This window comes from Balaenoptera physalus, assembly GCF_965194825.1.
Source record: "Balaenoptera physalus genome assembly, chromosome: 14".
Lineage (NCBI taxonomy): Eukaryota > Metazoa > Chordata > Mammalia > Artiodactyla > Balaenopteridae > Balaenoptera > Balaenoptera physalus.
This window is the reverse complement of record NC_138893.1, coordinates 87,776,239-87,792,415: the sequence shown is the minus strand read 5'-3', so window position 1 is coordinate 87,792,415 and position 16,177 is coordinate 87,776,239. Positions and strand designations below refer to the sequence as shown.

Genomic DNA, 16,177 nt, shown 5'->3' with positions numbered 1-16,177 from the left:
ATCTATTTTATATATAGTAATGTGTATCCGTTAATCCTGAACTCCTAATTTTTCCCTCCCCCCCTTTCCCGTTTGGTAACCATAAGTTTGTTTTCTGTGTTGGTCATTTGCTTTTAAATTAAGCTCATTAATTAATGAGACTGTCTTATGCTTTTAGTACATAAATTTTAAAAGGACCTCAAGATCGTCTCTGTAGGGGAATGTATAGTCCAGTGTGTTTAGATATGCATACCTATAAAATTAAAAGCTTCAAGTAAAAAAAAATAAAATTCCCCTTTACTTTAATTCTATTTCACAGTGGTAACTGTTATTAACATTTTAGGTTTATACTACCCCCTTTTTTTCTGTGCTAGACCAATTTGTGTGTGTGTGTGTGTTTGGCTGTGCTGCAAGGCTTGTGGGTTGTTAGTTCCCAGAGCAGGGATCAAACCCTGGCCACAGGAAAGTGCTGAGTCCTAACCACTGCACTGCCAGGGAATTCCCAGTGTTCATGTGTTTTAAATGAAAAAGGATGATAATGTCACATGTGCGTCTTATTTTGGTTAATGATATACTAAGAATATTGATACATAGAGTAATGGCTGCACATTTTTCACATTATGATTATATGAGTTTATTTCATACTTTCTCTACTATAAATGTTATGTTGTATTATGATTTGCTTACACACATTTCTACTTTTTTAGTTTTGCAATTTGGATGGATAAAAACATGACATTTATTTTCATTTGCTTGTCTTCTAGTAAAGTTGAGCAGCTTTTGATCCTTTTGATTTCCACCTAAGTGAATTGCATATGCCTATTCTTTCCTCACTAATCTACTGAGTCATTTTCCTTCTTAATTTATTGGAGCTCTTTTTCATTAAGAATGGTAACTCTTTATATGTATTACGAATATTTTCCCAGTCTGTCACTTGACTTTTCAATTTATTTTTGGCAATATTTCTTCTACCTTTATAAGTAGGTACGCATATCAGGAAATAAATACATTTTACATCACGATTCAATGCACAAACACATACATAAAAATTTATATGATAATACTTATCTTTACTAAATGTAGTATACACATTTTTCTTTAATATTCCATTAAAAAACACTTGTCACAAAGCATGATATTGGTATGGGGACTCATAGGTTGTGATCAGCAATTTGAAAAGCATATTATGGTGTCTTTGCCTTTAAGATTGTTAATGTCATATGTAGTCAAAGAATTCTATCTTTTCTTCTATGGCTTATCACTTTTTGCTCTTGCTTTGGAAGATTTTTCCTACTTTCTAAATTTTCTTATTCTTACATCTTTTTATATTTACATTATTAATGTATCTGGAATTTTTTTTGCATATTATGAGATAGGAATCAAACTTCCCTCATCATTATTAAGAAATTAAGGGACTTCCCTGGTGGCGCAGTGGTTAAGAATCCGCCTGCCACTGCAGGGGACACGGGTTCGAGCCCTGGTCCGGGAAGATCCCACATGCCGTGGAGCAGCTAAGCCCGTGCGCTACAACTACTGAGCCTGCACTCTGGAGCCCGTGAGCCACAACTACTGAGCCTGCGTGCCACAACTACTGAAGTCCGTGCACCTGGAGCCCATGCTCCGCAACAAGAGAAGCCACTGCAATGAGAAGCCCGCGCACCACAACAAAGAGTAGCCCCCACTTGCAGCAACTAGAGAAAGCCCGCACGCAGCAACAAAGACCCAACGCAGCCAAAAATAAATAAATGAATAATAAATAAATTTTTAAAAAAAGATTTAAAAAAAAGAAAGAAATTAATACTTTCTCTACTGCTTATAAATGCCAGCGTTTTAATAATAAATTATTAAAATATTTTAAAATTTAGTCTGTTAATTTGTTTAGCTACCCTGCATGTTAAACTTATTGTTCCTTTTAATATTAAAAATATTATAATATTGCTCTTTTTTAAAAAATCAGCTATTATTTCATTTAGTTTTACAAAGTTGTTATTTAAATGTAATATAGAAAAATGTGTATATGATAATTGTATACTTTGATGACTTTTGACAAACTGAACATAGCCTATGTAACCTATACCCTGATTAAGAAATTAGGGGACTTCCCTAGTGGTCTAGTGGTAATGCGCCTTACAATGCAGGGACATGGGTTCGATCCTTGGTGAGGGAACTAAGATCACACATGCTGCAGGGCAACTAAGCCTGCATGCTGCAACTACTGAGCTCGTGCACTCACTCTGGAGCCTGTGCACCACAACTAGAGAAGAGAAAACCCCCACGCCACAGCTAGAGAGAAGCCCGCGCACCACAACGAAGAGCCCCAGCGCCGCATCGAAAGATCCTGCTTGCCTCGGCGAAGATCCCGCATGCCACAACTGAGACCCGATGCAGCCAAAAATAAAAATGAGTAAATAAATAATAAATCTTTTTAAAAAGCCGCAGTTAAAAAAAAAAAGAAATTAAATATGGCCCTTCTGAAATCTGATTCTCTTTTTTAGTCGATACTCCTGGTTTTTCTTTGGAGTCAGTTACATAATCATCATTCAGTAGGAAGTCTCCTAATTTTTTATATTTAGATTTTACTGTCTTCAAGGCATTGACTAGAGCATCCAGAGTGACGTTAAATATTATAGAGGTTATTTTCTATTTGCTCCTGACCAAAATGTCCCCTATTGTCTCCTCCTGTGGTATAATTTTGGATGAGCTGTTTCAAGGTTTAAAAAAATAGGGATTAGAGGGGGGAATAATGATTCCTTAATGGGTACAGTGTTTCTATTAGGGGTGATGAAAATGTTCTGGAATTAGAGGTGATTGTTGCACAACACTGTGAATAAAATCAGAATTACACAATTTCAAATGGTAAAATGATGAATTTTATTTTATGGGAACTTCAGCTCAAGAAATTATTTATTTTTTATTTTTTTTATTTTTATAAATTTATTTATTTATTTTTGGCTGTGTTGGGTCTTCGTTTCTGTGTGAGGGCTTTCTCTAGTTGTGGCGAGCAAGGGCCAGTCTTCATGGCGGTGCGCGGGCCTCTCACTGTCGCGGCCTCTCTTGTTGCGGAGCACAGGCTCCAGACGCACAGGCTCAGTAGCTATGGCTCACGGACCTAGTTGCTCCGCGGCATGTGGGATCCTCCCAGACCAGGGCTCGAACCCGTGAACCCTGCATTGGCAGGCAGATTCTCAACCACTGCGCCACCAGGGAAACCCCCCAAAAAATGTTTAAATAGGGGTGTCACTACCCACTCACCAGAATGGCTGATGTGTAAAGACAGAAAATACTAATTGTTAATAAGAATGTGAGCTAATTGTTAATAAAAATTGAAACTCATAATTTCTAGTGGGAGTGTGTATTGACAACCACTGTAGAAAATGATTTGGCCTATCTCCTAAAGTACATGCATATATACACACACTGAATGACTGAGCACTTCCACTCCACACAATGTTGTACAAGTTCAAGTTCAAGTTCACCAAAATATAACAGTAATATGTTATAGCAGTGTTCTTTGTTATAGCCAAAAACTAAAAATAAATGTCCATTTACAGTAGAATAGAGATATACATTGTAGTGTATTCAGTCAATGAGTTACTGTATAGCAGTAAGAATGAATGGATTACAGTTAAACTTTACAACGTGGATGACTCTCAGAAATATAATTTTGAGTAAAAGGAAGTCAGCTGTATAAAGTTGGGAAATAAGCCAAAGAAATCTATGATAGATGTGATAGCAGTAGCTACCCTTTGACAGTGGAGTGATGACTAGATGTGTTTTTTTTAATTAAAAATTTTTTTTTGTTTTTTTTATTGAAGTATAGTTGATTTACAATGTTGTATTAATTACTGCTGTACAGCAAAGTGATTCAGTTATACATATATATATACACATTCTTTTTTATATTCTTTTCCTTTATAGATTATCATAGAATATTGAATATAGTTCTCTGTGATATACAGTAGGACCTTATTATTTATTAGATGTAAGTTTCTTGGTTGGGATCTGGGTATATAGGTGTTCATTCTGTGAAAATTCAACAAGCTATATATTTATGATTTATATGTTTTTTTGTGTGTGTGTTCTACTTCAGTACAGTTTGCATTGAAATAATAAGTATTGTTCATTGAATGGCATCAATGTAAAAATATTTTAAAATTTTATTTTGGAAAAAAATGAATATACCAAAATATTAACAGTCATGGGAATATGATGGTTTCCACCTCTCTTTTTTTTCTTTCCCCGTTTTTGGTATTTTATAACTTCTAAAAATGTAAAAAGTGAAAATAAAATGTTTTCAGGGACTTCACATTTAGTTGCTTTTAAATTGTAAAGTTCTTACAGCTCTTACTCAGATATTTGAGCAGATTATAAGAGTAATTTCTCTGTTTATTTTATAGGCAGATTTTGACAACAAACCAGTAAATGGCCCCAAGTCAGAATCCATGGAATACAGTAGTTGTGGTCATGAGGAAGAACAAAGATTGGAATTAAATTCATGTCCCTTAGAAAATGTAACTAAAAATGAAGAAAGTATGACAGGTATTGAAGTGGAAAAGTGGACACAAAACAAGAAATCACACTTAAATGATCATGTTAAAGGAGAATTTAATACAATTAAAACAGAAGCTGAAAATTTGAAAAGCTCTGAAGATGACAGGAAAAAAATCCTACTTACTGACCTCCTTGAACCTCAAAAATTGTTTGCACAAACTGTAAGAAACGGCATTAAAAATGTACACTATTTGCCAACTGAAACAAATTTGTCTTTTAAAAAAATCAACATTGAAGAACTTGGCAAGGCATTTGAAAACAATCCTTATAAATTCCTGAAAGACACTGCAAACCATAACAATGCCATGAGCGCCATTGCTACTAGCGCGAGCTGTGATCATCTCAAGGGGAGAAGTAATGTTTTGGTCATTCAGAAGCCTGGCTTTAACTGTAAGTCTTTTCCAGATCCTGCAAACTGCAACTTAAATAGTCATACTAGTATACACAATGAAAGTGATCAACCAAAATCCCTAGAAATTATAACAAATAGAGAACTAAAAGAAGGATCAACGCTTCAACCAAGTCTTCTATCCCTAATGAAAGATAGGAGATTAACGCTAGAACAAGTAGTGGCCATAGAAGCTCTTACACAACTTTCAGAAGCCCCATCAGAAAATTCCTCACCATCGAAGTCAGAGAAGGATGAAGAAACAGAACAGAGAACAGCTAGTTTGCTTAATAGCTGTAAAGCTATCCTGTATTCTGTAAGAAAAGACCTTCAAGACCCAAATTTACAAGGGGGGCCGCAAAGCCTTCATCACTGTCCATCTCTGGAAAAGCAAAGTTCATGCAACACGTTGGTGTTCAATGGACAAAATATTTCTAAGTCACACAACAGCTCACCTAGTGACCAAGCATCCACAAAGGCACAGGAGTATTCAACAGTCACAAATTCAGTATCTGTTTTTATACCAAATTCAAATTCATCTAAAACCGATACCAATAAAAATGTTGCTCAAGGTAGAATTGCTCTTGACAGTTCCAAAAATTTGCATCAGTTGACAACAACAACTAATAAATCAGAATATTGTAATCAGTCACTGGACAGCAGCATCAAGTTGGACTCAAAGGATGATCCCTCATGTCAAGACACAGTTCATAGTAAGATAGAAGAAGATGTTGCTGCACAGTTAACACAACTTGCATCAATAATTAAATTCAATTGTATAAAACCAGAGGACAAAAAAGTTGAAAGTACACCAACAAGCCTTGTTGCATATAATGTACAGCAAAACTATAGCCAGGAGAAGGGCACAATAGAGCATAAACCACCTTCCAGTGCACAAAATAATCAAGGACCTTCAGTAACAAAGCAAAAGAACACAATCCAGAAAAAGACAAAATCTACCCCATCAAGAGATCGACGGAAAAAGAAACCTGTGATCATAAGTTGTCAAGAAAATGACCAGAAAAAACAGGAACAGTTGGCATATGAATATAGTAAGTTACATGACATTTGGATAGCATCTAAATTTCAAAGATTTGGTCAATTTGGTCCACATGACTTTCCTATTCTATTGGGAAAAATCCCTCCCCTAACCAAAGTATGGAAACCACTGACTCAAAGGAGCTCAGCATTAGAACACAAAAAATTATTTCCTCCACTCACTCAAATAAAATTTGAGCGATATTATCCTGAATTAGCACAGGAAAAGATGAAGGTTGAACCCTTGGATTCTCTCCCCATAATCCAGTTAAAAACAGAATCCAACGGACAGGCGTTTACAGAAAATGGATATGCTCAGGTACAGCCAACAGTGAATGTCAATCAGAAAGCTCATCCTTTACTCCAGCCATCCTCTCCAACTAACCAGTGTGCTAATGTGATGGCTGGCAATGACCAAACACAGTTCCAACAGGATGTTAAAGACCAAGTCACACATCAGAGGCTGCCAACATTGCCTGGTATCTCTCATGAGACCCCTTTACCGGACCCAGCACAAATTCTCAGGAACCTAAATGTAGTATGTTCAGGTGGAATTACAGTGGTTTCTACCAAAAGTGAAGAGGACGTCTGTTCATCTAGTGTTGGAGCATCAGAATTTTCCCCAATAGACAGTGCACAGAAAAGTTTTAATGATTATGCGATGAACTTCTTTACTAATCCTACGAAAACCCTGGTGTCCACAACAAAAGATTCTGAATTGCCTACCTGCAACTGTCTTGGTAAGTGAGTTTCTTCATTTTCTTGCATTAATGGCCTCAAGTTGTGACTGAATCAAGTTTGTTTTACCTTTTATATATGACATTTTTGCCCCATTCATATTCTAGCTAGGATGAGCTAAATAATTCTATACCCATTTTTCTGTGGGACCTTTATTGATGCTGCTCAGATAAATGGGAAATCCAACTGGTAATTTGGAAACTTTCTTAAGTGGAAAATTTGATTTCTCTCAAGCTAGATGTCTCTCAAGTTGTTTACTGTGCATATCATAAGAATGAAGTCCCGTAATACGTTATCACAGTTTATTCTTCCTATATTCAAAAGAATTTCAACCTTTAAGCCTTTTGTTTAAAAATATATATTTTTAAATTGTGCAGTATAACATGCATACAGAGAACATAAAATATGTGTACAACTTAACAAATAACTATAAAAAAAAGTATCTGTGTAATTGCTAACCCAATCAAGAAGCAGATGGTTCATTAGTATATTCCAGAATGGGTGGGTGGTTAAAGGATTGATTGAAAGGATAAAGTAAGTATATCATTCTGATATTTTTGTAACCACAATAGAAAAAATAGTGAAGTGTAGCAATGACTTTTAGTTCTTGATTTTTCAAAGTGCATTTGATATTCTGAAATGAATCCTTCCATTTCTCTGCTCATCATTCAACACTCAGTTTTGACAGCCTACCACATACCAGGCACCAAAGATAGGCTCCTCTGAGAATGAAGAGCCTCCAGGGAGGAGGGTCTGACAATCTGGAAGGGGTGGCAATGCTGTCTGAGTGGGGTCGATTTGGCAGAATGAGAGATTCTTGGACCAAGGACAGAAGATTGTAATAATGATAATGGCTCCTATTCCAGATCTTTTACTGCAAGTCTGATAACTGTCCTACACCCTTGACTTCTTATATTCACAACAACCCACCAAAGGGAATGCTTATTATCCCCATTTTACAAGTGAGGAGACTGAGTCAGAGAAGTTCACAGCTAGTAAATGATTCAACTGGAATTCAAAGACAGGCAGTCCCAGCTCCATCGGCTGTATTTGTAACTTCCATCCTCTGTTGCTTCAAAAATCTGAAGTGAAAAAGAGACTATTTCTCTGAATATCATTAAAAATGGAAAAAAGGTCTTTAATTTAAAATGCCAGTAAGATTTATATACCTGAGCTCGTCTAATTTGACTGCATACATAAATTTCAATAGGATGATTGTCTAGTTTCAAGACCCTTTCCTTATACATACTACCTTATCACAGCGTCAGAGTCAAGACAGCCAGGCATTCAAAGTTCATTCAGGGGCTTCCCTGGTGGCGCAGTGGTTGAGAATCCGCTTGCCAATGCAGGGGACATGGGTTCGAGCCCTGGTCTGGGAAGATCCCACATGCCGCGGAGCAACTAGGCCCGTGAGCCACAACTACTGAGCCTGCGCGTCTGGAGCCTGTGCTCCGCAACAAGAGAGGCCGCGATAGTGAGAGGCCTGCGCACCACGATGAAGAGTGGCCCCCGCTCGCCGCAATTAGAGAAAGCCCTCGCACAGAAACGAAGACCCAACACAGCCAAAAGAAATTAATTAATTAATTAATTTAAAAAAAAAAAGTTCATTCAGTATCTGCAGTGGACCTGGAACTGTTGAATACACTTGTCAGTTACATGTTTTCCTTTAACCGTTACATTTGAGGTTTTTGTGCTCATTGTGTAGAAATCGGAACTTAAAAAGAGAAACAAAAAAGTAACTTCAGAAATCATCCCAAGTGGGCTTCCCTGGTGGCGCAGTGGTTGAGAATCTGCCTGCCAATGCAGGGGACACGGGTTCGAGCCCTGGTCTGGGAAGATCCCACATGCCGCGGAGCAACTGGGCCCGTGAGCCACAGCTGCTGAGCCTGCGCGTCTGGAGCCCGTGCTCCGCAACAAGAGAGGCCGCAACAGTGAAAGGCCCGCGCACTGCAATGAAGAGTGGCCCCCACTTGCCACAACTAGAGAAAGCCCTCGCACAGAAACGAAGACCCAACACAGCTAAAAAAAAAAAAAAAAGTCCACTTCTCTCTAAAAGTGTATAGAAATATGCAATTAAAGAAAATTAAAAAAAAAAAAAAAAAAAAAAAAAGGAAATCATCCCAAGTGAGAGTAAAGGATCCCCATCATATCTGAGGGTAAAGGATTTCTGTGAAAGTGTTATTATGTTCTAGCAAAATTAGAGTAATTAACCTTTAGATCAAGGTTCCTCAAATTTAGCACTATTGGCATTTTAGGTGGGATAATTCTTGGTTGTAGGGGGACCACCTTATCTATTGTAGACTGTTTAGTGGCATCCCTGGCCTCTACTCACTAGTGATACACACACACACACACACACACACGGGTGTGCGTTTGCAGTTGTCACAACCCGAAATATTGCCAAATGTCCCCTTTGGCAAAAATACCCCTGATTAAAAACCACTGCTCTAGATTACCAATAAGTTAAAAATTATTCACCGTATCTTGCTTAAGTAGCCACAGAAATAATCCTATGGTATATTTGATGTCCAATTAAAATGGTAAGTAGTGATCTTTTGGTGTAGGTAGACATGCATTTCCCAGTGATTCTAGTTAGACGTGAATCTCAGAGGCCAAGTTTTAAAATACCATTTTCTAAGAACTCTGTAATTTACACAAAAATTCAAATGGTACAGAAATATGGTGCAAATGTCTTTTTCTAGAGAAAAACGGCTGTTATATTTTTTCTATATAAATTAACATTATTAGTGATTTTAATTTTGTTTCCAGTTTTACAAAATTTAAGCCTTTTAAAACATACTATTTAACTCTTACCTCATTGAAAGATGTTAAGAGTGTTTCTCTTTTTTAATATTACGTACAATTGTAACAAGGAATATTCTTGTATACATGTGTATTATAAATACATAATTGTGCGCATGTGTAATAGAATAAAATCTTAGCAGTGCAATTGTCGGGCTCAATTTTAATAGGATTTTGAGGCCAAGCTTTTAAGATGTATTGCTCTTGGGTAGCTTAATTTTGTACCTCAATTTTTATAGAATTTTTTTAAAGCAGGAGATCTGAGAATAAATATGAACCACAACTTAAAATATGTTTTTCCTCCTCTGATTCTTAGAGAAAGAGTGGATTAATTAGGAGCAGAAAGAAAGGGATAAGTTAAATTCCAGGGCCTATTGTCCTAGACTTTAATTACTAAAGCTTACCAAAATCTTGTCAAGATTCATTGTTCTGAATTGAAAAAAAAAAAAAAAATAGCTCTTCCTTGCCCCTATGCAATTCTGTAAAGTTTTGGGTCTAATAATCTTATTCCTTCCACAGATCGAGTTATACAAAAAGACAAAGGCCCATATTATACACACCTTGGGGCAGGACCAAGTGTTGCTGCTGTCAGGGAAATCATGGAGAATAGGTGAGGAAATATGCTTCCCTGTTAAAATCATTCATTATTGGGGATCTGACTCAATGCAGAGAAATCATCTCTGGGAACAAACTTGAGGTGAATGGAAAACTTTCAGGAGCATGAGTTTGATGTTTCTTAGGGCCCAGGAAAAGCATAGAGTCCTGGTGTCCCTGCTGAGTCACTCATACGAGCCATTGGGCACTCAATAAGACCTTCAATAAGACCTTCACAGAGCAAGGCTATCTTTGTTAAATGCAGACATACTTATTTTTTATATTATTGTATAATGGTAGAAATAGTTAAAATTACCTCTGTCAACACTGCATTCACATTCCTTTTGTTTGTCTTGGAGCCAGGCCATTTTTTAAACGAGTGATCCTTAAGGACAAGTAAACAGAACTGGATAACAAATAAAAATATCTGCCACACGAAAGTAAATTTTTAACAAAGTTATAATTATGAGGAGTGTTTGAATTTTGTACTTCTGTAAATCTATATCTTATGCACATGAAGATGTTAAAAGTGTATTGCAATTACTTTCCCTTCACTGTGTTTCATACTCAGGTATGGTCAAAAAGGAAACGCAATAAGGATAGAAATAGTAGTGTACACGGGGAAAGAAGGAAAAAGCTCTAATGGGTGTCCAGTTGCTAAGTGGGTAAGTATTTTGTGTTTATACATTTTTCAAAATGGATATATTCCACATATAAACTAAATCAATTTTTTTCCATGAAGATGTGGACTAGAAAAATACCCACCCCCATTATTCCCAGGGAAAAAAGGGAGCTATTTTGTCTTAGCCTGGGCTTTTTATGTTAACGAACAAAAGGGTATGGCCATTCTCAGTTGGTATCTTGTGATATAGGGTCATTAGTCTTAGAGTTTTTTGTTACTTTTAGAGAGCATTCAGTGCATTTATAATTAGACAGCATAAATAAATGGTACTAAATTATATATATTGTTTCCTATATCTTATTTTTTTTTTTGCACATTCTTTTTCATATTCTTTTTCATTATGGTTTATCGTAGGATATTGAATATAGTTCTCTGTGCTAGACAGTAGGACCTTGTTGTTTATCCATTCTAGATATAAAAGCTTACATCTGCTCACCCCAACCTCCCGCTCCATCCCTCCCCCAGCCCCCTCCCCCTTGGCGACCACCAGTCTGTTCTCTATGTCCCTGATTTTGTTTCTGTTGCATAGATAGGTTCATTTGTGTCATATTTTAGATTTCACATATAAGTGATATCATATGGTATTTGTCTTTCTCTTTCTGACTTACTTCACTTAGTACGATAATCTCTAGTTGCATGTATATCTAACTTTTAACAGTTATTTTGAAATTCTTTCTAATTCATTGTCTCATAGGGCCACCTTAATGAAGATTATACAATATTGAAAACAAAACCAAACTTCTTACAACATATTTCCGAAATTGTCTCTATGACTACTTTGAGTTTTCTAAATTTGCGGAGCTATAAGAAGTAAGAACTGGATTTAGCTTCTTTAGGAAGTTCTCAACTGAGAAGCAGTATCATATCAGGAGGATGTTCACATCCACAAGGATATTGACCAGTTTATTTGGAATTCTTGACCAAAGGATCATTTGAGATGCTGTCCTGTCATTTGTCCATAATGATGATGACTATAATAATGATAATAAAATAATAACAACTACCTCTCATTAAATATCAGGAACCATATTAAGAACCTGACATACAATGCCTCATAAATCCCTATAGAGGGACTCATGATTTTGGAAAAGGGAAAAGTCATTGTTTTTATGCCCATTTCAGAAGAATAAAAAACATTAAATGCAAAATGGAGATAGGGTTGGAACCACGCTATTCCTAAAGCGAGACAATTACCAAATCCTTATGTGTTCCAGCAGACTGTATGTCTTGGTTATTTATTTATTTATTTTTGGCTGCGCCGCACGGCATGCGGGATCTTAGTTCCCCAACCAGGGATTGAACCCATACCCCCTGCAGTGGAAGAGCGGAGTCTTAACCACTGGACCGCCAGGGAAGTCTCTCTGGTAGGGTTTTGATTAGAATTGTATCAAATCAATTTGGGAGAATCCTAACCATTGGACTGCCAGGGAATTCCCTGTCTTGGTTACTTTTCAGCCTTTGGAGGGTGACAGCAGTGATGAGAGCAAGAGCTGGGCACTGAACACTAAATATGTTAGAGTACTTTCAGTTTCTTCAATCTGTTTGGAGTGCATAGTCTTGTCAAAATATAAATGAACATATCAAGGAATTCTCCATATGTATAACACTACCCAGATAGTGATATAAATCTTTCTAGCACTCCAGAAGCCTCCCTTTGGCCCCTCCCAGTTGGTAACTCCATGCAAAGATAACCACTATATAACCACTTCATTACCATACAGGTCTTTTTCATGATTTCTATGCAACTAGAGTCATATAGAATGTACTCTTTTGTGTCTGTCTCCTTTCCCTCAACATTTATAGAACGTGGGTTTAATGGCTGAAGCTCCAACAGCCGACTGGAACCATGAATTGACTTGATAATAGAAGATATGTACTAGGATGGGGAGAAGAAAGACAGGAGCCCGAGTCCCTGATGATACCAATAGAAGCGCTGTACCAACCTTAGGCTTCTTAAACCTGGATTTCTGTAACATGAGAGAATTTTTTTTCACTTCTAAAACCTGTTACTAGGCAGTCTTCTGTTACATTAAATAGAATCGAATCCCAAATAAGATACCTGCCTTCAATTTGCTCAATTTCCACAAAACATTCACCCACACAAGTCAGTCCCCACATGTAAGAGTTTTGGTGAAGATATATCTAAACAGTAGTCAGAGTGATCTTTATTTTTATTTTTATATTTTATTCACTCTTGAGAAAGTTAAGATGGTCGATCCAAAACATTTTAAAGTAGGAAATAATACAAAAGGGCCGTTTTTTCTATTGGGTTATTAGGCTTCTATTGATTTTTATAGAAGATCCTTTAGAAAATTGACTGTGATAAGTAGCAAATATATTTTCTCTTTGTCTTGTTTTTTTGGCCGTGCTGCACAGCATGCGGAATCTTAGCTCCCAGACCTGGGATTGAACCCACGCCCCTTGCAGTGGAAAGGTGGAGTCTTAACGACTGGACCACCAAGGAAGTCCTTGTTTGTCATATTTTTTAACATACAGATTTTTTTTAATGAAATGAAATAAAAAAAAATTTTTTTTTAAATTTCTGGCTGCGTTGGGTCTTCGTTGCTGCACGCAGGCTTTCTCTAGTTGTGGTGAGCAGGAGCTACTCTTTGTTGCGGTGCGCAGGCTTCTCACTATGGTGGCTTCTCTTGTTGCGGAGCACGGGCTCTAGGTGTGCGGGCTTCAGTAGTTGTGGCACCTCTGTCTCAGTAGTTGTGGCTCAGGCTCAGTAGTTGTGGCACCTCTGTCTCAGTAGTTGTGGCTCACAGGCTCAGTAGTTGTGGCACATGGGCTTATTGGCTTTACGGCATGTGGGATCTTCCCAGACCAGGGCTTGAACCCATGTCCTCCGCATTGGCAGGCGGATTCTTAACCACTGTGCCACCAGGGAAGTCCCCAATGAGATGAAATGTTAAGTTAAATTTTTAATGGAAAACTTTGCTTTTATGGCTTCAGTGTATCTTAATTAGAAAAATCTTTACCACTTCTACCTTATAAATCTCGAATTTTCTTTTTATAATATTTTAATGATTTCATTTTTTCTACACTTAACTGTTTTATTCATCTTGTGTGTAGAATGTTAGTCACAACTTAAGTTTTTTCAACTGGCTACCCAGCTATCCAATACCACTTAATTGTCTTTCTTCTCCCTACTGATTTGTATTTGTTTATATTAGTAGATTTTCTGTTCTGTCACATCATGTTATGTATCAACATCAAATTACTCTAATTATTTGGGTTTAAAAATATGTTTTAATATCTGATAGAGCGAATTCTTCAGAAATTTCCTAAATATTCTTGCCTTGTTTTTTTTTCCCGTATGAGTTTATGATCGCCTTGTCTATTTGCAAGAAATACCTTGTCAATTTTGGGGGGTTTTTTTGTTTAAGATTTATTTTATTATTTATTTTATTTATTTTTGGCTGCGTCGGGTCTTAGTTGCGGCTCGCGGGATCTTGGTTGAGGCATGCGGAATCTTTCTTTTGTTGTGGTGCGTGGGATCTTTCGCCGCAGCGTGCAGGCTTAGTTGTGGCATGCAGGTTACCTCTCTCTAGTTGTGGCATGCAGGCTCCAGGGCACGCGGGCTTAGTTTCCCCGAGCCATGTGGGATCTTAGTTCCCTGACCAGGGATCGAACCCACGTCCCCTCCATTGTAAGGCAGATTCTTTACCACTGGACCACCAGGGAGGTCCCTCGATTTTGGTATTTTTATTGGAATCATATCACAGAGAGAATTTGGAGAATTTACATTTTTGATGTTTAGTCTTCCTATCCTAAATGCTATACCTTTCCATTTGTTGATGCCTTCTTTTGTCCTTCAGGAGTGTTCTAAAGTTTTGTTCCCATAGAGTTTACATGCTTCTTGTTTTCCAGTTTATTTCTCTTATGTATTTCAGATGTACAATCATAATCTGTAATGACAAATTTATATTCTCCTTTCCAAATTTAAACTAGTAATTTCTTTTTTTCATTTAATACAGTTAGTCTAACATACTAACTCCAGGTTTATATTGCTTTAAATATGGTCTCATCTTTTTCCTCTCTTTAGTGGGAACCTTCCAGGGTTTTCTTCTTATGAATGGGTCATCAGGGAAGACCTCATTGGGGAGAGAACTTTTAAGCTGAGGACTACTGAGTGACAAAAAGGAGCTGAGCATGCAAAGAATACCCCCAAGAATGCAAGGAAGAACATTCCTAGGCAGAGAAAACAGCAAGTACAAAGGTCAAGGAAGAGAGTACATTCTTTAATAATCTAAGAGGAGTCTAGTGAAGTTGAGGAGGTAGAGAATGGAAATCGGAGAAGGTAAAAAGGTAGGCAGAAGCCAGAGCATGAATGATTTTGTAGGCCATAGTGAATTTTAGTCCATGAACAACATGAAGCCTTTGAAGTATTTTAATTAGGGATGTGTTCTCTATCTGGTTTATGTTTTATAAAGAGCATTCTAAGTAATTACTTGATAAGCTCAGTATTATTTCTCTGTTGCTGCTTTACAAATTACTATCTAATCACTTTCGTGAGTCAGTAATCTGTGGGTAACTTAGGAGGGTGCTTCCAGAAGAGGTCTTTATCATCTCAAACGTGACTGGGGAGGAGGGTGCTGGAGGGTCCACTTCCCATGTCATTTGCAGGAGGCTTTAGTTCCTTGATAGCTGTTCACTAGAGGACTCACTTTCTTATCATAGGATTTCTTAAGTGTTTTCTCATGTCATAGCAGCTTGTTTTCCCCCAGAGTGAGTCAGTCAAAATATAATAAGGAAGAAGCCACAATGTCTTTTATGACATTAACCTTGGAAGTTGCTACATTACTGAGCCTTATTTAGTGTAGGAGGGGACTATGCAGGGGCATAAATACCAGGTGGTGGTGATGATTGGGGGCATCTTGGAGACTGGCTATTACAAAGTTCAATATCTCTTCTTCACTAAAAATATCAACATGTTAAGGATACTACATTGACATTGTAAAATACAGCTATCTTAGCCCTATCCGATATATTTAATATATAATGCATCTAATCTAATCTATCTTCCTTAGCCCTATCATCTCTAAAGGCGAAAAACTTTAATTTGTGAATCTTTATTCACAAAATAATGCTCATAAGCATCAACATTGTTCGTTACGGAATATATCAAAAACAAAGTTAGTAAAATATAAAGGTAGGGTTGACCTATGATTATAAATTGAACACTCATCAAGCAACTACCCAGGTGAAAAATACAATTTTTCTAGGTTCCCAGAAGCCCCGAGAACCCCTCCATCCTAACTTTTGTGGTAATAATTTTCCTGCTTCCCCCCCGCCCCCCTTATGTATTTCTTAACGGTATGGTTACTGTTCTTTTGTGTTTTCCCCCACATACGACCTTGCATATTTGCTGAAATAAGTAGTAGGGATTGGTTCCCAATATT

The 16,177-nt window shown here is 37.2% G+C and overlaps 1 protein-coding gene across 17 annotated transcripts in view; it reads left to right on the top strand.

Annotated features, from left to right (window-relative positions):
• The window catches only part of TET1 (tet methylcytosine dioxygenase 1), a 141,225-nt gene that overhangs the window by 89,326 nt on the left and 35,722 nt on the right, over positions 1 to 16,177 (top strand). For 11 of the 17 annotated variants that reach the window (XM_082424368.1, XM_082424367.1, XM_082424370.1 and 8 more), the window contains 3 exons: positions 4,377 to 6,696; positions 10,016 to 10,106; positions 10,662 to 10,755. In XM_082424368.1, the coding sequence (XP_082280494.1) occupies positions 4,377 to 6,696; positions 10,016 to 10,106; positions 10,662 to 10,755 (2,505 nt within the window). Of the gene's footprint in view, positions 1 to 4,376; positions 6,697 to 8,755; positions 10,107 to 10,661; positions 10,756 to 14,820; positions 15,266 to 16,177 lie in introns of those variants that run through there. The other 6 variants (XR_014253295.1, XR_014253297.1, XR_014253296.1 and 3 more) reach the window with 5 other exon arrangements.